Here is a 24086-nt window from a genome sequence, read left to right as displayed (position 1 = left end):
GGGATTAGCGAAGAGTAACAATGGAGGTTAAATGTCACTTCGCGTTGCCCCAATGCCTAATACATGCGCAGGCCGCGCATGCGTCTACATAATGAATTTGGCTGAAATGATCCAAGTCAAAGAATATACCTAATGAGATATAAGGCGGTAACAACAGTTTCTGACCGTTTGATGGACAAATTATTTGAGATTTTATTCATATTCTGTGGCTGCGGAAGCGAATCAAGTAATTCTATTTCATGCTTCAAGTCACTGGAATGTTTGACCTACTGAATCTTTGTTTAAAATTCAGGGAGGTCCAGTTGATCCCCTAACTGCCCGGCTCCACCGGCACTCTATGAAGGAGTTATGGCACGTTAAAGTCTACTCGTTAGATTTATATACCAATACTCCTGTACAAATAAAGTTATCTTAAAACACATTTTACACGTATTTATAAAAGTGATAAATTGTCAATATGATGTGCCACATAAACCACCTCTCATTTGAGAAACTCGACCCGTATATAAATGGCGATTTTCAAAATGGTCGCAGACTGCCTTCACAACTGTTAAAGATTGCGCACCCAACTACAGACTTTCCACTCATGACACCGTTACGATTCATTACACCCTTAGATTTAATAGGGGTGTAATCTAGATTTTTGCTTAGGAATAAAAAAGCATCTAAACTAAAACCTACACAAAAATAACAATTCTAATAAATGCGTTTTACTACCGTAGACAACGTATACTACTCAAACAATACAATTTAATTTTATAGCAGCACATTTCACTTTTAATCAATTACATTTTCATTTATGTTAAGTTTTCAAATATAAATAAGCAATAAAAACCATTATTTACTATTGTATGAGTATATGATCTTATTTTATGATATTTAAGATATGAGATCATTATATTATAACAGAGGATGTTAGTTACAAACACAACACTGTTACTAGTGACAAAAACATGCAAATCCCATGAATGTAAATATTACACTAAACTTAGAAATAGCTTTTGTAAAACAGTGCTTAAGTAGATAATTTCAAATAGAAAATGGCAACATTTATGAACGTTGATATAAAACAAATGAGGATAATGCGAATATGGGGAGAATGGTAATTTATTTTTGACCACTGTTAGAAGTATTTTTCGTTTGACTTGTGCTTTGTTCGAAATAAAACAAATAATTTAGGTAGCTGATACATAACTCTTTATTGCAGCTGTAATATGTGTAATGTAAAAAAAAAAACGGTAGAATACTACAGATTTAATTAATAGCGTATAAAGAGGAGTATTTTCATAAACGGTTAACCATGCAAAACATAAAATTTGTCCAAAAATCTGTAATTTACAGTTTGCTCGTAAATTATTAAAACATAAAAGTCATCTCCTGACTTTTTTTAATATGTAGAATATCATATTGATAATAAGATGGTGGTTAATCAGTGCTTGGAAATATTCAGTGGAAAGTTATATAACGTTTGCATAATAATATCAAATAATTTGAATTTGGTTGAATTAGGTTGACTAGTTACAGAGAATACATTTAAAAACTATGAAAATCATTTTGAACATTTGAAGGAAAGATTTTTTATAACGGATAGTTTTTAAAATGTTGTCTTTTTCTATTGAAAAATTGTGTTGTTTGTAAATGTAGGGTACGACCAAAATACAAGCACATGTGCCAGGTCTAATAGTTTATTACCTTTGGTTAATTGGCCAGTTTCGAACGGTTTGGACGGTTGACAGTGGCCAATGAATCTTCTAGCTCTGAGAGAAAAAATGCCAATCAGTGAGTTTTCAACATGGGAAAAAGAGAGATTTTCTAAATAATCAATGCCACAAATAAATTTCAATGTAACGTACTCATTTTTTATAACATTTTCCCTTTTATATGTTTAGGAAAATTTATACATTAAAATAAAATAATATGGCAATAATAATTTAACACTTCTAATCCCAAAATGTGTCACTTACACTCTGCAAGAAATTCTCTTACAAAGGGCCAATTCACTTACTTGCAGTAAGAGAACGATTTAAAGACTAATGTGTTTTTATTAGTGTTTAAACGTACTATTATAAGTTTCTCAATAAATATATTTGTCAGGTGACATTGCAATGGCAGTTATATTATACGCAAATGTCAAAGTATTAAAGGTATAGATTCTGTAAGAGTATTCATTTTAATATTACTGAAATATACATGGGAATTCCACAACGTGTTTATCTATATTTCATAAACTGTTTTAGAGAATAAAAATAATGTGTTCCAAAATTTAGTGGAGTATCTTACACAGGTTTTAAAATAAATTAATAATAAAATAAATAAATAATAGTTTTGTATTTTTTGGCTATGTTGTATTTAATTTTTTTATTATTTTATACCCTTAAAAATTTCTGAAATAATTGACACACATTATGGAACACTCTGAACAGTAACTATAGTATATTTTACTTTTTTAGTATAGGAATACATTTTTATTTAATTTTCTTAGAGGGGCTGCCATTTAAAATGAGATAGCTTTGAATTAACTTTATTAGAGATTATATGTAAGAAAAAACCGTGGGATGTTTTTGTTAAAAGACAAATATCTTCATTTGACAAATCAGCAAATGACAGGCCTGCATTAAAAAAATCAGTTTGTAGATATTTGCAGAAGACGTATATACGGTAGACAAATTCATTGAATATGTAGCAAATAACAAAGTATCATCTAAAATTCAATTGAAAGGAGTATATACATTTTTGTATGTTGATTTTCCACTTGATAATCCTATATTATATACAGCCGCATATGTAACTGACTGACTGACTGACTGACTGACTGATAGGGTATACAAATTCTAACCCACTTCTAGAAGTGCTGGAAACACCAAATTTTGCACACACGTAGCTGGAGTCCTCAAACCACCGGGAAAAAGTCTGAAAACCGGGAATTTTTTACTTTTGAACCCCTCAAAAAAAATTCGCGAAGTGACCCCTGTTTTTGGCCTTGCAGCTTCCCTTTGAAGCCCGATAGCGGGCGAACCGTTGGAGCTAGCTTCGATCTGACGAAAAATTCATGGTCATGGAATGAAGTGAACTACAAAAAAAGGTCCAGTGACTTTTTGCTCCTAACTCCATCGGTTCGGCCGCAAAACGCGATTACATTAAAATATTTTGAAATTTTCGCCTAATCCTTTACCTTTTCGGGCTCGATAGCGGCCTAAACGGTTGGTCGTAGCTCAAAACAAATTTTCAATGGGATTTAGCAAATTGGCGTGATCTACAAAAAAGGTTTAGTAACATTTTTGCCCTATCATCAACGGTTTTGGCCGCATTACGCGTTTTTAAAGTATCGATTTTTTTCAGTTTTAACGTGAAATTTTGTTTTCTGGGCTTTATTGCAGGCAAAATTCTAAATTTTAGCACAAAATAAATATTTGATTTTAAACACTAATTAAACGCGATCTACAAAAAAGGTCTAGTAACCTTTTGCTCTATCTCCATTGGTTCGGCTAATAAATGTAAATATTTCTTAATTTGTATTTAAGAATTTTGTTTCTAGAGTCGATAGCGGCCAAACAAATAGTTTCTAGCTTAAATGTAAAAATGTTTATGACTACAAATTGATGGGATCTAACAAAAAAGGTCATGTACCTTTTTGTTGTATGTCCCTTCAATAAGCCCGAAAACGCTATAAATAGCAAAATATTTTGTCGTGGATTGGCAATTTTTTGGAGTTTTTTTAACCAATATGTGACTAATATTTTGTGTAATTCGTTTCCAGATTCAGTTTTGCACTTGCTTTGCTAGGTTAACTAGGGAATACAACACCACATTTATAAATTGGCTGAGCGTTGGCTAAGCGTCAATAGTAGATAGGGACAGAGTGAATTTGATTATTATGTTCACAGACACAACACCCTCTAAAATAAGTCCAAGTGTGTCATTAACCCCCGGTAACATTAACCCCCCCCCGGGGGATTTCCTGGTATGACCAGATAAACCTCCTGAGTACATTAAACCCCCTGATGTGTTAACCCCCCCGGTAACATTAACCCCCCCGGGATTTCCTGGTATGACCAGATAAGCTCCTGAGTACATTAAACCTCCTGAAATGTTAACCCCCCCAGTAACATTAAACCCCCCCCAGGGAATTTCCTGGCATGGCCTCATGTCCGAATTTTACCAATCTCACCAAATCGCTCTTTTCCCCACCAGTGCAGACATTTATTCCAAGCGTTGTACCGACTAAACCATAGGTCGTAGATCAAATCTGAGGGCACAATCGAAAGACAAAATTAAATTTCCGACGAGAAAGGTCCAGTCACTTTTTCTCGTATCTCTAACGGTTAAGCAGTAAAATGTCATTAAAGTCAAAAATTGGATTAATAAATAAAATTTCAATAAATTAGGCCTAATTTAAACACCCAGACCCTAGTATAATTCTCAGATATTACCCGTCACTGAATTCCGCTTATCCCCGAAATTGGCCAACACCCAAATGGGGGCCTGGGGGCGTAGCCCCCAGCGAGCCGAAGTCCCATATATATACAGCCGCATGTGTAACTGACAGGATAGCGGGCGAACCATTGGAGCTAGCTTCGATCTGACGGAAAATTCATGGTCAGGAATGAAGTGAACTACAAAAAAAGGTCCAGTGACCTTTTGCTCTATCTCAATTGGTTTGGCCGAAAAACGCGATTACATTAAAATATTTTGAAATTTTCGCCTAAAAATTTACCTTTCGGGCTTGATAGCGGCTAAACTATTGGTCGTAGCTCAAAACAAATTTTCAATGGGATTTAGGAAACGGCGCGATCTACAAAAAAGGTCCAGTAACATTTTACCCTATCCTTAATGGTTTGGCCGGAAAACGCATTTAAATGTGTCCATTTTTCAAGTTTTACTTCAGAATTTTGTTTCTGGGTTCTATATCGGCAGAATCTTTAAAGTTAGTGTAAATTAAAAAGCGGATTTTAATACAAAATAAGACGATCTACAAAAAAGGTCCAGTGACTTTTTTGCCCTATCTCTATCGGTTTGGCCAATAAATGCTAATATTTTGTCATTTTGACGTGGAAATGTTTTTACTGGAGACGATATTGGTTAACCCGTTTATCCTAGCTTAAACTTAAACACTTTATTAAATAGCCATTAATAGGATCTACAAAAAAGGTTCAGTAGCTTTTTGTCGTATACCTTTCCGTAAGCCTGTTATACGCTCTCAATGGCAAAATCTTTTTTGTGAATTGGCAATTTTAAGGGTTTTTTTCCGAATAGAATTGGTACAATTAATAACAGTTTCATATTGAATTTATATTAATTCGTAAACCAGTGACTAGTGTAAGTGGCTAATAGAGCACATCGCGAATTGGCTGAGCGTTAGCAAAGGTTATTTTTAATTTTTTTAAACAGTTTATTTAATTCATATAATATGTCAGATTTTTGTTTCTTTTTTATAACCATACGGTATTGTATCAATCTTATTTTATAGAACAATTATTTTTATCGCCTTTCGAGCTCAGTGCTAGCTTGTTTATCCCTATTATATACAGCCGCATATGTAACTCACTGACTGATAGGGTATACGAAATTCTAACCCACTTCTAGAAGTGCTGGAAACACCAAATTTTGCACGCACGTAGCTTTTACCTTCAAACCACCGGGAAAAGTCTGAAAACCGGATATTTTTACTTTTAAACCCCTCAAAAAAATTGGCAAACTTTCGCACTTTTTCACTCTTGCAGCCTTTTCTTTGAAGCCCGATAGCGGGCGAATCGTTAGTGCAGTCTTTTATACCAACCTCTTTACTGCCTAAACCACAGGTCGGAGATAAAATCCGACAGCACAAGAAAGGTCCAGTCACATTTTGTCGTATCTCTAACGGTTAAGCCGTAAAAAACGCTCTCAAAGTCAAAAGTTTGGGTAAATCCAGAAAATTAAACTATGATATACAAACATAATCTCTGACTTTAGTTACCATCAAATTCTTCTTGTCTTCTAATTTCGCGAACACATAACTTAACTGTTCTACGATATCCATTTGATTAATATTATACACTACACATCAATTGGCTGAGCGTTAGCGAAGCATTAAGAGCCGTACGATTCTCAAAAACGGATACATGACATTTGGAAACCTATGTCTGAATTAACCCCCGGTAACATTAAACCCCCCCAGGGAATTTTCTGGCATGACCTCATGTCCAAATTTTACCAATCACTAAATCTCTTAACCCCCCCTTGGGAAGTTCCTGGTATGACCAAATAACCCCCTGATGTCTTAACCCCTGGTAACATTAAACCCCCCCAGGGGATTTCCTGGCATGACCTCATGTCCGAATTTTAACAATCACCAAATCTCTCTTATCCCCGAATTCGCAAGCGTAAATTTAACCGCTCATCCCCGAATTTGCAAGCGTACATCATGGGGGCCTGGGGGCGTAGCCCCCAGCGAGCCGAAGGCGAGTCCCATATATATACAGCCGCATGTGAAACTGACTGACTCACTCACTCACTCACTGATATATAGATACAAATTCTAACATAGTTCTAGAAGTGCTGGAAACTTGAAATTTGGCATGCAGGTACCTTTTGTAATATGACTCAGAGGAAAAGTCTGAAAACCGGACTTTTTTACTTTTAAACCCCTCAAAAAAATTCCCCAAAAATCGCGCATTCTTTACCCCTGCAGGCATTTTTTGTAAGCCCGATAGCGGGCGAACCGTTGGAGCTAGCTCGGATCTGACGAAAAATTCATGGTTCAGGAATGAAGTGAACTACAAAAATGGTCCAGTGACTTTTTGCTCTATCTTCCATGGTTAAGCGACAAAACGCTCTAACATTTGACATTCCAGAGATTTTTTCGCTTAGAGTAATGTTTCGAGCCCGATAGCGGCCGAACGGTAGGTCGTAGCTAAAATCTGATTGACCCATCAAATTAGCAAATTACGTGATCTACAGAAATGGTCCAGTGACTTTTTTGCCCTATCTCTATTGGTTTGGCCGAAAAACGTGATTATGTGCAATTTCTTTTGTAATATTTACGTGAAAAGTTTGTTTTTGAGGTCGATAGCGGCGAAACTGTTGGTCGGAGGGCAAAATAAAACAAAGGTTAGATATAGGAAATGAAGTGATCTACATAAAAAGTTCTAGTGACTTTTTACTCTATCTCCATTAGTTTGGCCGCAAAATGCGATTAAATGAAAAGATTTGGAAATTTTCGCCTACAAATTTACATTCCGGGCTTGATAGCGGCTAAACGGTTGGTCGTAGCTCAAAACAAATTTTTCAACAGGATTTAGCAAATAATGTGATCTACAAAAAAGGCCCAGTAACATTTTGCCCTATCCTCAACGGTTTGGCCGCATAAACGCGTTTTAAAGTATTGATTTTTTATGTTTTACGTGATATTTTTAAACTGCCCAGTGCAGTCTTTTGTCCTAAGCTCTGTACTGCCTAAATTATAGGTCGTAGCTTAAATCTGATGGCATAATCTAAAGAGAAAATTAAATTTCCGACAAGAAAGGTCCAGTCACTTTTTCTCGTATCTCTAACGGTTTAGCCGCAAAATCCCCTTAAGTTCAAAACTTTGGTTGAATTTGGATAATTTGATAAAATAGGTCTTATTTTAACTCCAAGTTCCCTAATCTAATGCTCGGACATAACTCTCCCCGAATACCGCTAATCCAGTTAACGAATGAATATACCCCACATTAGAAATTGGCTGAACTTTAGCTAAGCGTCAATAGTAGAAAGGGATAAAGTGAATTTTTTATTATGTTCACAGACACAACACCTTCTAAAATAAGCCCATGTGTCATTAACTCCAGGTAACATTAACTCCCCCCCAGGAAATTTCCTGGTATGAGCAGATAACGTTCCAGGGTAAACTAAACCCCCTGATGTCTTAACCCCCGGTAACATTAACCTCCCCCCCCCCATGGAATTTCCTAGCATGACCTCATGTCCGACTTTTACCAATCACCAAATCCCTCTTATCTCCGAACTTGGCAAACACCCAAAAGGGGGCCTGGGGGCGTAGCCCCCAGCGAGCCGAAGGCGAGTCCCATATAATATACAGCCGCATGTGTAACTGACTGACTCACTCACTGACTGACAGATATATACAAATTCTAACATAGTTCTAGAAGTGCTGGAAACTTGAAATTTGGCATGCAGGTACCTTTCGCAATATAACCCAGAGGAAAAGTCTGAAAACCGGACTTTTTTACTTTTAAGCCCTCCAAAAAAATTCCCAAAAAAATCGCACATTCTTTACCCCTGCAGGCCTTTTTTTGTAAGCCCGATAGCGGGCGAACCGTTGGGAGCTAGCTCGGATCTGACGAAAAATTCATAGTCAGGAATGAAATGAACTACAAAAAAGGTCCAGTGACTTTTTGCTCTATCTTCCATGGTTAAGCGACAAAACGCGGGAACATTTGACATTCCAGAGATTTTTTCGCAAAAATGAATGTTTCGAGCCAGATAGCGGCCGAACGGTAGGTCGTAGCTCAAATCTGATTAACCCATCAAATTAGCAAATTAACGTGATCTACAGAAAAGTTTCAGTAACTTTTTGCCCTATCTCCATTGGTTTGGTCAAAAAACGTGATTATGTGCAATTTTTTTGTAATTTTCACGTGAAAACTTTGTTTTTTGGGGTCGATAGCGGCGAAACAATTGGTCGGAGGTCAAAATAAATCAAAAGTTACATTTAGGAAATAATATGATCTACAAAAAAGGTCTAATGACTTTTTACTATATCTCCATTAGTTTGACCGCAAAAACGCGATTAAGTGAAAATATTTGGAAATTTTCGCCTACAAATTTACATTCCGGGCTTGATAGCGGCTAAACGGTTGGTCGTTTCTCAAATCAGATTTTCATTTGGATTTAGAAAATCACGTGATCTACAAAAAAGGTTAAGTAACATTTTGCCCTATCCTCCAACGGTTTGGCCGCATAAACGCGTTTTAAAGTTTTGATTTTTTTGAGTTTTACGTGAGATTTTGTTTTCTGGGCTCTATTTCAGACAAAACCTTAGTTCTAGCCCAGAGTAAAAATTTGATTTTAATACAAAATAATGCGATCTACACAAAAGGTCCAGTGACCTTTTACTCTATCTTCCATGATTTAGCCGTAAAACGTAATTATATTGTAACTTTCACTTAAAAACTTACTTTTCGTGCTCGATAGTGGCCGAACTGTTGGTCCTAGCTTAAATGTAAAACTTTTTGTAAGTAGCTATTCATAGGATCTACAAAAAAGGTCCAGTAGCTTTCTGTCGTTTATCTTTCCGTAAGCCTGATAAATGCTATAAATGGCTAATTCTTTGTCGTCAATTTTAGGTGTTTTAAATTTTGCAACTATAATTAGTGCGATTCATGCTGGTTCCAGATTGGACTTGTATTACTCCGTTAACGAGTGACTATAACCCCCCCCCTCCACATCGGGAGTTGGCTGAGCGTTAGTGAAGCTTTTAATAGTAGATAGGGACAGAGTGCTTTTTAAAATGAAATAGTGATTCCTTATCAACACTATTATGGAATGAAAATTTCCGAAGTAATATAAACCCCCTCATCAACGTTTTATTTTGATAAAAATTACTGTACACATATTCTCGTAGCACAGACACACATTTTCCAGAAAAGTACCACGCGTTCTAATAACTCCCGATAACATTAACCCCCCTCCCGGGAATTTTCCTGGTTGATGCACTCCTGATTAAAACAAACCCCCTGATCAACTTAATAATCTAATAAAGGCAGTTTTAAATTTATTTACACTAAATCTGTTTACACAACAGCTGACCGGTGCAGACTTTTATCCCAAGCGTTGTACCGACTAAAACCATAGGTCGTAGATCAAATCTGAGGTCACAATCGGAAAACAAAATTAAATTTCCGACAAGAAAGGTCCAGTCACTTTTTGTCGTATCTCTAACGGTTTAAGCCGTTAAAATGCTCTTTAAATCAAAACTTTGGTTAAAATTAGTAAAACGACTGACTAGTATACGTCTACTGGAGCACATCGTGGAATTGGCTGAGCGTTAGCGAAGGTTACATTAAACACCCCTGGAATTTCCTTGTATGACCATATAATCTCCTGAGTAAATTAAACCCCCCGATGTGTTAACCACCATGGTAACATTAACCCCCCCCCCTAGGGAATTTCCTGGCCTGACCTCATGTCCGAATTCTAACAATCACCAAATCTCTTAACCCCCCTTGGGAAGTTCCTGGTATAACCAGATAACCCCCTGATGTCTTAACCCCCGGTAACATTAAACCCCCCAGGGAATTTCCTAGCATGGCCTCATGTCCGAATTTTACCAATCAACAAATCTCTCTTATCCCCGAATTTACAAGCGTAAATTTAACCGCTCATCCCCGAAATTGCAAGCGTACATCATGGGGGCCTGGGGGCGTAGCCCCCAGCGAGCCGAAGGCGAGTCTAATATATATACAACCGCATGTGTAACTGACTGACTGACTGACTCACTCACGTATACTAATTCTAACCTACTTCCAGATGAGTTAGAGACTTGAAATTTGGTACACAGATAGCTTTCCACGTGTAACCACCAGGAAAATCCCGAAAAGTGAGAATTTTTCATTTTCAAACCCCCTCAAAAAAAATTCCCAAAAAAAAAATCGCGCATTCTTCACCCCTGCAGGCATTTTTTGTAAGCCCGATAGCGGGCGAGCCGTTGGAGCTAGCTCGGATCTGACGGAAAATTCATGGTCAGGAATGAAGTGAACTACAAAAAAGGTCTAATGACTTTTTGCTCTATCTTCCATGGTTAAGCGACAAAACGCTCGAACATTTGAAATTCCAGAGATTTTTTCGATAAAAATAATGTTTCAAGCCCGATAGCGGCCGAACCGTTGGTCGTAGCTCAAATCTGATTGACCCATCAAATTAGCAAATTGCGCGATCTACAGAAAAGGTCCAGTAATCTTTTGCCCTATCTCGATTGGTTTTGGCCGAAAAACGTGATTATGTACAATTTTGTTGTAACTTTTACGCGAAACTTTTGTTTTTGGGGTCGATAGCGGCGAAACCATTGGTCGGAGGTCAAAATAAGACTAACGTTTTATTTAGGAAATAAGATGACCTACAAAAAAGGTCCAGTGACTTTTTACTATATTTCCCTTAGTTTGACCGCAAAACGCGATTAAGTGAAAATATTGGACATTTTCGCCTAAAAATTTACATTCCGGGCTTGATAGCGGCTAAACGGTTGGTCGTAACTCAAAACAAATTTTAAACGGGATTTAGGAAATCACGTGATCTACAGAAAAGGTTCAGTGACTTCGGGAGTTGGCTGAGCGTTAGCTAAGCGTCAATAGTAGATAGGGACAGAGGAATATTTATTATGTTCACAGACACAATACCCTCTAAAAAAGGCCCAAGTGTGTCATTAACCCCCGGTAATATTAACCCCCCCCCCGGGGATTTCCTGGTATGACCTGATAACCTCCTGTACATTCAACCCCCTGATGTGTTAACCCCCCTGGTAACATTAAACCCCCCCCAGGGAATTTCCTGCCATGACCTCATGTCCGAATTTTACCAGTCACCAAATCTCTTAACCCCCCCCCCCTGGGAAGATCCTGGTATGACCAGATAACCCCCTGGAGACTTATCCCCCGGCAACGTTAACCCCCCCTGGGAATTTGTTCATATGACCAGACAATATCCTGACGAAATTAAACCCCCTCTTGTCTTAACCTCCTTAACATTAATCACCCACCCAGGGAATTTCTCGCCTTGACTAGATAGTCTCCCTGGTGATATTAAACCCCCTGTTCGACTTAAAATACTGCCTTGAGGTCGGTTTTTATTATGTTTATACTAAACAATTCAAGATAGCTGACCCGTGCAGACTTTTCTCCCGAGCTCATTTCTGGCTAAACCATAGGTCGTAGATCAGATCTGAGGGCACAATCGAAAGACAAAATTAAATTTCCAACAAGAAAGGTCCAGTCACTTTTTGTCGTATCTCTAACGGTTTAACCGCAAAATGCCCTCAAAGTCAAAAGTTTTTACGAATCCGGAAAAAAAATCTATGAAAAAGGTCAATTTTTAAATCCCTTGTCCATTTACTTAATGTCCGGACTTAACCAGTCACCGAATTCCGCTTATCCCCGAATTTGCAAGCGTTTACTTTGGGGGCCTGGGGGCGTAGCCCCCAGCGAGCCGAAGGCGAGTTGAAGTAATACTTTTCCTAAAACTTTTTATTTTGGCAACATAAGTTTACTTTCCTATTTAAGCGCTGAAAAGTTTTCTTTAATAGATGATTATAAACTTATTTTACGCTATTTGCGTAAAATAAAAATAATTTATAAAAGATTAATTAGTGTGAAACAAAATAATAAAACACCACCATAATGTACCTTTAATTTTGGGCATTTTGAAGCAGGACCATGTTGGTGCAAAACCAAACGATATAACAATATTTTACGGTTTCTTTCAACATTTTTGATTACCACACACAATGTTTACTCTTTATTTAATATTCATAGTTTTTACATTTTAAAGTTTGAAACCAGAAATGGCCAATTTTAAGAATGGTTATTTAATTGCAAACTGATTTTTTAATTTTGTCTCCCGACTTGTTCTTTTATTTTGGTGATGCAATGGAGTCATCACTAAAAAGTAGATACAAATAAAAGTGCTTAGAACTCGTATAGCGCAATTTGAGGGTTTGAAGGTTGCATTTGCATACTACGATCCCTAAATGTCGCTGGCCTTGAGTCACATTTGGTCTTCTAAATCTATAGAAACATCCGAATCTGTAAATTCTAGTCAGTAAAAGTGCAGGGTCTGAATCATGGAATCTACGTGCTCTTCGTCTCTTTTGAGTTCTTGGCCTGTGGAATCCATGGCCTCCTATCCTTACTGTCGAAATTCACAGTCTCTGGGATCAACTAGTCTGTAGAAGACCCTGGCCTATAAGGCTACCAACTAGGCACCAGTTTTTCTGGCATCAATAGTATAATATTTACACATTTTTGATTATGGAACGAATTGAATCTATAATTTTTTACTTTGACTTCTACAAGTACTAGCTTTCGAGTATACTTTACAAGCAGGAACCCATATTCCTTGGAGTCTCCAACAAACACTAATCATTTTCACTAAACTGTCTATTTGATCATTGAATGATTTTGAGATTTAGAAGCCTCCAGTTTCCACTACTATGACCAATTGACTTACAGGTTTTACTTGCTTTTAACTTGAATTCTGGCGATTTAATTTGGGGGAGATTCTGGTATAAATTGGCTTTTGAAGATTTTAAACGACGAACTCTTGGCTTCTGAATTGCATCACTTCTGTAATCTTTCAGACTATATGGTATCAGACTTCACAAAAACTCTTGGATCATTTCAGCTTTTTAGATAATTTGGTCTTCAGGATTCACTCGGGAACTTTTCTAACGTTTGCTACTTATTATCTGAATTGTGTGTGATACAAACATCTGAAAGATTTAAAAAAAGACTTTGATATGAGTACTAAACTTATTGGCTACTCAAAGTAACAGACACATCATAGATAAACTGTTCCAATCATTGTGAACAGCAGATCGTTATGAATCCCTTGTTCCTAGATCCTTACGGTCTTTAAGAAGAAACATCTCAATAACGATGGAGTTATGATTATTTTGAGTTTCAATCGTTGTTCCATAAAACGGTAATTTCAGTTTTCGTTAAGAACCATAAATCCATAATACGTACATTATTGTTGTACTTGTGATAGTTGTGTATTAAACACTTTCGGCCTTGGAATCGGTCCAATTTAGCTCAACAACAAACTTGAATTAGTCATAATAGTTGGTATGTGTGAGAATTCTTATTAAAATTTAGTTAAGGTCCATTCTAATTATTAACATAACCTCAATGATACGAAGTTTTGTTTACCGATTACAGTGCAAAAAGTAGATTATAAATTTATCACAGTCAGAATCAGAGTTCAGAATTTTTGGGAAACTCATAAATAATTATTCTCTCTACTTCATGTTGCTTACTGTAGTTTTTTAGCTGTAAGTCCAACACCTAATGTAAATTACAATAAGCTAACAAAAATTAATACAGTTGCAGGTTGGGTTACTGTCCAAAGCTCTGCAGTAGATAAGTTAAAACAGACAAAGTTTTAAGCCTCGGCATGCATTTCCCAATAAATGTTTTGAGACAATAACCAATTTGGCTTAAGTGGAAAACATATTTTTAAGAATGCCAAAAGTACGAGTATTTCCACCAGAACAGTTTTAGTTATACACTGATTAGTGCGGTATAAGTTACAAGTAAACTCTATTGGGAATCTCACTGGAGACGATCGGCAAGTGATGCTCGCGATGGTCAGTGACGGTCCAGCCGTGAGAGCCAACCCAGACGAAGCGGTTGCCGACCTTCATACGCCGTGTGGACTCCACGAGCCGTAACACCACTGTTGGTTTCTCCGCAAACACCACCACGACTGCAATAAATAATTAGGAAATTATATTTTTATTCAAAAACCACAAGCATATATATTTATATTATTGTTGTTTATAAACTATTACTACATATAGCTTTGCCCTCAGACAAAGTTTTATAAGGACCAGTAATAAATATCGTTAAATAGAAGACTGGAAAAAGACACTATTCGTTCACCATTATTAGTAAGTATTATAAAAGCAGGCGAGAGAAGGTAAAGGTCACATAAGAACTTGAAATTTGGACTCATGAATTCATTTATCGTCAGTGTTACCATTGAAATAAAAAATAGGTTTTTTTGAGGTAAAATCCCACAATATTATTTTAAGCTGCATAGTGGATCTGTTACAAAATACCAAACAATGTAGAAAGGATCCATTATATGCAAGGACCATCTTATTAAAGTGGTTTTCGTAGAGCAGAAAATCCTTAATCTATTTATAATATAAAATAAAATAAAATAAAAATAAATAAAAGTTATTATATAAGTTGTAAATTTACTAATCATATGACCACGTTATTTTGTTGTTTGTGATCCTCTGTGTTTTTAGTGTCTGTGGCACTAAGTATGTATTTGCTACATCCCAAAATTGTTTGTTCTTTAAAATGTTAACCAGTGGAAACCAATTAATTACATTCTCCTCACCACAAACAACACTTGGTGATGCATACTATATGTCTAGGAAGGAATTTGATGTTCGAGGGAGATTGAAGATTTGTACTAGACGTTAAGGAGATATTAGTCTTTTTTGGTTACTATATGAAGAGTATTTAGAAGTCGTAATTTAAAAACATCATAAGGAAAAGGGATGTTCTAGAACATCGCCATTAGGTTGTTAAAAATGTGTTTTGTTTGCGGTTGTTATTTTTATTGCATTATTAATCTACAATTACTATGTAATAATGAATCGTAATGGCTTACTAATGTGGACCAAGGCTAGAGTATTGTATAATAATACAGATGTAACAAGACACGCCCGACCGCTCCTCACTTTATTTTGGGAATAATCGAGCGCCAGGCCTCATAATCGTTAATATTTTATACATTTTCTTTTTCAAATTGAATATAATAATTTCAAGTCATTCTTTGAGTTAACAACATAGTCTAAGTAATAAATTGTAACATAATACGAGTTTTAGAATATTTATTAGAGTTTAAATAAAATGTGATACCGTAAAAGATGGGTTATTAAACTTAATTAAAACACCATACAATTGAAAGTTAATGAGTTCAACGACAAAAAAACCGATTGACTTTTGAGTAAAGCATGAAAAGTAATAAATTTATGGTAATAAGTTATTCTGAATTATCAATCTTACTTTTTATTGAATTTAAGCACAATTGTGGTGCTCTACCGTTATGATAACATCGGCGTATAAAGTAGACGGGCCCAAATTAAAAGTTTCAAAACAGAGTCACTGTGTAGTGTAAATTTTCTATTGTGTTTGTTGAGATTATGCAAATAAAATATACAAATTGGAAGAAAATAATGAGTTAGGTTAGGTTGTTTTACAAGTAACAGTAAGAATAGTAAATTACCTCTAGCGTCGGAGTTGTTTGCCAGCTTCTGGACGATCCTGTCGTAGTCAACGTCGGAGAAGTGTTCGTTGCTGACTCGCAGCGGCGTGGAGAAGCAGACGCCGTACTCGGGAGCCAAGGTGTTGAGTGTCTCGTATCCTTGGTTCCCATACTCAGTGTCCACGTACACGATGGATACGTAGGTCCAATTCATCTGACTGGTGGGCCGAGAGGAGGTGAGAAACTCTTACACTTATAGTCAGTTTTTCAATTGAACCTCAAAACTTGCAATTTGGCATTACGTGTCAGTGTATGGGTATTTGTTTTACACCAAGTATCAATTTATATTCTATATGAAATAAAATTAATATTCCAACAGCCAAGAGCCAATTCTCACTGTATAAGCGTACAACCTCGTTACTCTCTTGACAGAGAAATTTTATCTCATATAGAAATCGATCGTCATCCACGCTTGTTTTGGCGAAGATCGAAATGAGAGTGTACAAAAAGGGTAAATATACTGGGTTTTCTTATGATAAGCTGACGTTGATTTAACATTATTTAACACTTTTATTTACGTACCTTACGGTTGGTTTTAAGCGTGTCAAGCTAAAGAAACTATGGCATGAGAACAAAATGTCATTTCATATTTGTCACCCATTCGTTCCGACCTCCACCAAGTATTTGGACGAACCGTTCCGTAGCGTGGTAGTATTCAATTTCTTCCTAAGGAGAAAATTTCTCAATCAATGTTAGGTTAAACCGGTTGTGTGGTTATACAATGTAAATTACCTCTCGGCTCGGTTTCTGAGTTACTATTCATATATCCGCGGACTATAAATACTTAGACGAAAAAAATGTTTATAGAAATGGATTCTCGCTATCTTAACAACTTATCTCCATAAACTATAAAAGGTAAAATACAATTTATAAATACTTACCATATCGTATTGAAAATGTAAATAAAATAAAAATATTGTAATAAATGTTATTTGACCTAAACCGTTATTGATCTTTTAGTAAAAAAAACACGATTTTTAAAGTAACCGTTACAAATTTATCAAGTTTAAAGTAAAAAATGTCAACCATCAAAGTTTTCCTCTCTAAATTACACGTGCGCATTGAAATGAATAAAAAACAGACAATCCTAAGGTCTCTATTACAGTTTTAATTACATTTTATTCAAAACTAAACTTAAATTTGATATAGATTTTAAAAGAACATTTTTTAAAGATCGTAGTGAGTCATTCTGTTCAATATCTAGTAGGTTAAAAGCAAATCAAATTTAAAAAATCGGAATATTATCCCTTTTTGACACAATTGGAAACAGAATAAATGTCAACCATGAAAGTTTTCCTCTCTAAATTACACGTGCACATTGAAATGAATAAAAAACAGACAATCCTAAGATCTCTATTACAGTTTTTAGTTACATTTTATTTAAAACTAAACTTAAATTTGATATAGATTTTAAAAGAACATTTTTAATGATTGTAGTGAGTCATTCTGTTGAATATCTAGTAGGTTAAAAGCAAATAAAATTTAAAAAAATCGGAATATTATCCCTTTTTGAAACAATTGGAAACAGAATGGATTCCATAAAGTGGGCTGCCATGTTGAAATTTCTGGTATAAAAAATGTACTTTCCATAATAGTTATTGCAATCAATATATTTTGTAATTAATATTTCAGTCCAGTTTGGCAGTATAATCATAATAATATTGCATATATCAGTTCACTACTCCACGTTATAGTCGATATACGGGGATGTTTATAACAGAGTATATGATTTCAGTTCTATTACAAAGAATCACAATTTAGTATCCATTCCGTATGTACAGTATTATTACAAAATCTATCTGTGTATAAATTTAATTAATATTCAATTAAATTTCTAATAACGGATAGGGCTACACTGATGGTGGACGAGAAATACACAAGCATCACCTACAGCCCCACAACTTTTATCAGTTAAACACGCGATTTTTTTAGGATCATTGTATTAGATGAGTTGAAACCTGACAACTAACAACACTGTACTCGTCTGGTTGATTGTATACTTGAGTATTGCCAAATTGCAGTGGTCTGGTTGATTGTACTTAATAAATGTAGACATCGTTTTTGTCTTGTTGATTGCACATGAAAAGTGCCAAAATTGAATTGATTTTCTTGAGTGTACATAACAAGTACAAATATGATTTTTGATCTGGTTCATTGTACCTGTTAAGTATAAACGTCATTTTGTTCACATTAATTGTACCTGACAAGTGCCGATATGACTTTGGTCTGGTTGACTGTACCTGATGAGTGCCAACATCGCGTTGGCCTGATTGATGTCGCTGGGAACGGTGCGGAAGAACGTGGGGAACTTGTCCTTGTTGCTGAGGGCCGGGGAAGTGGCCAGGTAGCTGACAATAGGAGTGCCGAACAGTCTCAGCATTGTCGCGATCTGTATTACACACAAGCGAATTACTAAAGCAAATATTTATTAACTAGTCTGCATAGTTCATTCTTCTCCAGTCAGAACCGACAAACTAGCAGCTTTTCAACTATAGCTGTGTATTTGGTCAATATTACAGAGAAAGTTTACTGTTAGCTTTACCATGTGTATGCCAATAACTTTCTTTCAACGACCCAGAAAGCATTATAAAGAGGAATGTAAGTAGCACCAGAGGAGGGTGTTAAGAGCTTGGTATATGAAAAATATTATACATTTATGTGAGGGCAGGATATATTTATTCTGAGAGCTTCCAGATGAATACATAATTGCTTAATTCATCACATGGAGTACTAAAATACTTCAGACTCTAAATAAAGAACGATGGCCTCAAAGGAAAGAGTTATGCAAGAATACAAATGTTAATGTATTTTAAATTTATTAACTAACATATTTTAAAATAATTTTCCAATTAATTATGGTAGTTTATCTTAATTGGTTAAAAACCAAAATTTTACATTGGAACAATGGAGGAATATCAAAAGAACAAATTTGGTATTTACTTTCACTTCTGAGCAGTTGAATTTAACACATGAATACATTTTCTTCTCTATTTCTATAATAGATAAAATATATTAGAGGGATCCCCAAGATGCCAAGATGTATGTAATACCTGCATAGTAACAGCACTGGACTGCTCCCCTATAAGTGCTGCAACTTTGTCAAAGTTACCACCTCGGTACTCCGGTGGTTCTCCATCTCTGCACACGAACTCCTTAGGGTGATCGGTGTGAAGCTTGTTACCATTGTAGTGGGCAATAAATCCTTAAACAAATCATACTCTTCCTGTCAGAAACAGATTTTTAATTAATTGCTCTTAATTTAAAGGGTTATATAAACAAAGGAAAAACGAGTGAGACTAACAACTCATTAGTATCATCTTAAATGTAAGGCTAACAGCTATACAACTTACTTTTTGAATTGGGTAGGTGCTCGACTTCACTCTATGTGTAATTTCACAATTACATAGACGATGAATCAAACTGTCGTACCATTACATGGAAAAATTGCGTTTCCAAACGTCCTATTTCAATTTTAATTGGCAAGGTGACAAAAAAATTTTTCTTAAAACTCAAAACAGTCCAATTACATTGATGATTTTGAAGAGTATCGTGTTATATGCTATTTGGTTGTAGTGTGCCTTGTATTCTTATATTTATGCTGATTAATAATATTATTCTTTCCTACAACAAGGTTTAGTCCCTTCTGCACTAGGTGCTCGAATAGATTTGAATGTGATGAACTAATTACTATTGACCGGTAGTTCAATATATTGACATAACCTCCAGATTTGTATATGGGGAGATTAAATTCTTGTGTCGTACAAGAAATAATGGTGCTAGTTAGGGAAAGGTGTTACCACCTTCACTACTGGTTTATACTGGGGTGAGACTGTAACATCTCTTAATCTGATACTAGACCGCAAGAGTCAGCCGCGTTGAATGTGGTAAACTGCCGTGCAATAACTGTCTCTTTATAATGCATGTAGTTACAGCATAATGGTCAGGGTAAAGAGATAGACAGCTGCATTTAATATACGGAAAATAAACCTTGATGCCATTTAGAATTTTGTTGATAAATCATTAATTCTTTCAGAATGTTTAGCTTCACATAGGTTGAGGTTGAGAAGAAGACAGAGACAACAGATTGAACACTTGGACAGGATTTTTCACTCACCACTGAAGCTAAATTAGCCTAATCTTAAGTAGTTCCCCTTTTTTAGGTTAAAGAACTCAGATATGGTTTAATTAAATGAATGGAAAAATACTCTTGATGTGAGTAATCCTGTTTAGCAGAATGCCACTAAAAGTGTTTTGCGACCAGTCTAAAAACTCCAAGCTTGTTCAAATTAAGTAATAATTTATTAATATGGTCTGTGCTAGTTTGTATATTTTTATCTACTAATATAAGACGTAACTAATAAAATTAAGATTTGAAAACTACTTGGGAATTCTTATAGAACTGTTTTAAACGATCATACTGCTGAATGATGTACCGCATAGTGGAGTAAAGGACTTAGAAGCAAAGAACATCCATAATGGCACTTATCTGAAAAATATTCATCTACAGATATTTTGATAAAGAGTAACTTATTGGCACTAAATTAAAACGTCGACTGACAAAAACACTCACCAATTGCTAATCATGAATATTGCAGAATCTGTGTTAGGTATTATCAAAAATCAATAATTAAAAACCCATAAGTGAACATCAACATCCAACCAATCAAATGGGAGTTTGTCGCAAAGTGCATGTGACATTTAATTTAAAATTACATACGTAAATGTTCTTAGAATGTTATAACTTACCATGTTTTCATACTGTATTATGTATTAAAAAAGTTAAAAGGATTATATTTATTTTCAGTCTAAGGAAGAACGCTATAAAGCGTTCTCTGTTGAAAACGCATTACTGTATATCATTTTGCGTTTAGAAAGCTATAAATTAAATACCTTTGATAAAATCCAAAGACTGTTCCAGGGCGTATGCCGGACTATCACATGTGTCGTATGCTATCACTCCAAGCTTGATGTCAGGAAGCAGATCTGTCCTCTCATTGATTTCATTAACAATGAACAGCATAGCCTCCAGCATCAGCATGCCGTCCTCTACCTTGTGAACAATTGAGAATAGGATGTATTATATGTAAGAAAGTTAGGTTGAAACCTCTTTTTGGTTGCAAACTTAACTATTCTGATATCTACTTCGTAACAAATAGAGTACAGATTGTGCCAGTAACGTATAGCCTACAGGATTTAAGTAGGGAGGAGGATTAATAAATTATCAACATTTCAATCAATCATAAAATTAAAAACACTATTTTTCAAAACAGTGTATGTTAAAAATGCAGGATCGTTGGGAGTAGAGACAATTAATTTCTGTTTCATAAATGGTCTAGAAACTACACAGAAGACAAAGGCCCCTTTTACATTGTATCGTCACCTACATAAAAAGAGTATGAAGGTACGACCAAGTCTACTATGTATATAAAATTAAGTACCAAAGACTTTTACTCGCTGTAATTTTGTATAAATGACGGTCATATCTGTAAATACCTCAATTGGATTCATGCGCTTAACCCATGGAAGATACAGGTATATCAACCAATGAGAAAATAAACAGTGCTAGACGTAAAATGATGTATGAATTTATTATTTTTACAGATCTGTATTTATAGTTATGTTTTATAATAAAACATGGTTTAACCTGAATAACCAAAGTACAATACTAAATTATTTATTTTATAATACATTAATTATATAATATACTAGTATATTATAAAAATTTTTATAAAAATTGATATATTTATATAAATATAAATATTAAATTAGATAAAGATATTTATATAAATTAAATATAAAAATATAAATAAATAAAATATTTTATAAAATTGTTAAAATTATCTAAAATTTTTTATAAGAGTAGGTCTTAAATTATATATTATATTACAGTTATATTAGTTGCACATGTAGATTTTATTTGCGGTTTTTGGTTAAAAAATATCTAATTGAATTGACAGTTATGAATACATAATTAATTAAATACTCCATACTTATTCACAGGTACAAGTCTTGTCTAAATGGCAGATATATCCTTTTTCTTTTTCTTTTTTTTAACTGTGGTACTTTTGTATTTAAATTTGCGAATTTCGCAAGAAAAACACAAGATAATCAATTGAACGGTAGGCTACGTCTTTTGACCGTATTTGCAAGTTCAGCACTAAAATGTTAAAAGTTGAATATTTTTGCAGCCCCGTACTAAAAATATTTTAAAACGAGAGTATAGTAATATGGAACATCATATTAAAAGTTATTACAAAAGAGACACTTTTTAAATTTAAACTTTATTTCTATCTCTTCTAGTATACAAGTTGAGATTTTTTTGTTAGCAATCCTGTATTTTTATACGATTCAATCATTTTTATTAGCAAATAAAAATAATAATGAATCAAATTTAGTGATATTTTGTATGATAACCTCATAATGCACTATATAATACAATTGATATAAAATCACTACTCTATGATAGGCTCAGAAGTCTTATAGTCGGATGGGTAGGTTGGTATTTACACGAAATCTATTACAGCGTTTTTAAATGTCTTTGTACAAACCATACAACAACTGATCAACAACAATATTTTACGATAGCATATGTTTTTTAATGTACCGAGTAATTGTATTGTCATTGCCAACTGTAGCTTATTTTTCAGATGTTTTCATGTTTGTCTTAACATGAATATCATATATACTGTCTATCATTTTCAATTTCTGATAATCGTGACTTAAAATGTTTTCCGTGTGGGATGCTCGCGCTCGGGATATTTATCTTTGTAGAAGCGAGCAGCAGTTGTAATAGCTATGAAAACGTTCTCCTAAGACCATAAGAATATAAAAAGTTTCCGCATTCGTGCAATTAATTTCATCCTTATGTATGTGCCTTATGTATCACAAGTGGACGAAGAGTACAAAATAAAAAAATTAAAACTTTACACAATACACTTTTAATGATGCTCAATATATTCTTCGTCATTAAGTTGAAAAAACAAAGCAAATACCAAATAACTTAATTACAGTTGTATAGTACCTTACATTTTTTCCAAATAACTTGTGAACTAGAAGAGACAGAAATTAAGTTTAAAATTAAAACCATTGATCTTTGATGCGTCACATGATGTGCCTATGCTGTCATTTAAAATGTTTTTGGGCACGTGGATGCAAAGATTTTCTAATTTGAAAAGTTTGGTGCTTTATGAAAAACTTGCAAAAACGCTCATTCGTTTGACATGACGTTCGAAAGTTTATCTTGTGCTTTTTCCAACATAGTAAATTGACACTCACAAAAAATTAAATACAAACACAGCACAGTAAAAAAGAAGCCATTTGAACGACTTTCTATATTTTCAAAATTCTTTTACCAAATCGGCCAACGAGTAAATATCTTTAAAATGATGAGCCACATAGCATATCTTGATATTTAAAATTTTCAATGTTTGAACCTTGTGACACACATTTTCGGGTACATAATGTATTTCTAGTGTGACAAAACAATTTTGAGACGTTGGCCGTATGAGATTTATTAGGGTTACAGTTTATTGCATCGCTCTAAGTGAAACGGTTCAATTACAGGAGACTGTGGCCGGGTAGTCTGAAACACCCTGAATAAATAATTTTGAACGGGGTTGGTTTTGGATATTGGGGTTCGTGTTTGGTGAAGTTATGTAGAAATTTGTCTTAAGTGCTACCAAGAGGACAATTGCAATAGGCTTATATTGTATGCACAATCTATATAAAATGTGAAACAAAACAAAAGTATTTTTAAATAACATCAAGAAGAATGTTACACTCTATCTTTAGTGTTATAGCTGAGGATACAAAGTACAATAACACATTCTATTGGATAAGGTATTTGAAATTAAGTAAAGAATATGTGAAACAGCATCAGAGCTGCTTACCTGAACTCCTCCACATTCCGTGACTCCCTTGCCGTTAGCATGGACAGGGAAGAGTCCCCCGAGCATGATCTCCCCGGAGACATTGAGGTAGGGTCTGGCCAGGCAGTGAGGGGTCTGCAGCAACGAGACCACCACGACAGTCACAGCTCCAGCCAGCCGGCACAT

General features: G+C 35.0%; 1 protein-coding gene across 1 annotated transcript; it reads right to left on the bottom strand.

The window, feature by feature from the left end:
- Nucleotides 1-1698: 1698 nt before the first annotated feature.
- LOC124374094 (metabotropic glutamate receptor 8-like) lies at nucleotides 1699-24086 on the bottom strand. The gene is made up of 7 exons (XM_046832391.1): nucleotides 23922-24086; nucleotides 20923-21082; nucleotides 19083-19234; nucleotides 18273-18421; nucleotides 15994-16190; nucleotides 14305-14454; nucleotides 1699-1757 (listed from the first exon to the last, which is right to left on the bottom strand). The coding sequence occupies exons 1-7, from the start codon at nucleotides 24084-24086 to the stop codon at nucleotides 1699-1701; spliced, it is 1032 nt and encodes a 343-aa protein (XP_046688347.1).

This window comes from Homalodisca vitripennis, unplaced genomic scaffold, assembly GCF_021130785.1.
Source record: "Homalodisca vitripennis isolate AUS2020 unplaced genomic scaffold, UT_GWSS_2.1 ScUCBcl_7254;HRSCAF=14861, whole genome shotgun sequence".
NCBI lineage: Eukaryota > Metazoa > Arthropoda > Insecta > Hemiptera > Cicadellidae > Homalodisca > Homalodisca vitripennis.
Note: the sequence above shows the minus strand (reverse complement) of the source record. Positions and strands in the feature narration are given on the sequence as shown.

What these genes read in the sequence shown, in the direction of transcription:
- LOC124374094 (XM_046832391.1), bottom strand. Translation starts at nt 24,086, where the DNA reads ATGTGCCGGCTGGCTGGAGCTGTGACTGTCGTGGTGGTCTCGTTGCTG. An exon ending in CGGAATGTGGAGGAGTTCAG is followed by an intron (nt 21,083 to 23,921) that starts GTAAGCAGCTCT and finishes ATTGTTCACAAG; the next exon opens with GTAGAGGACGGCATGCTGAT. An exon ending in TCACTTGCCGATCGTCTCCA is followed by an intron (nt 1,758 to 14,304) that starts GTGAGATTCCCA and finishes TTTTTCTCTCAG; the next exon opens with AGCTAGAAGATTCATTGGCC.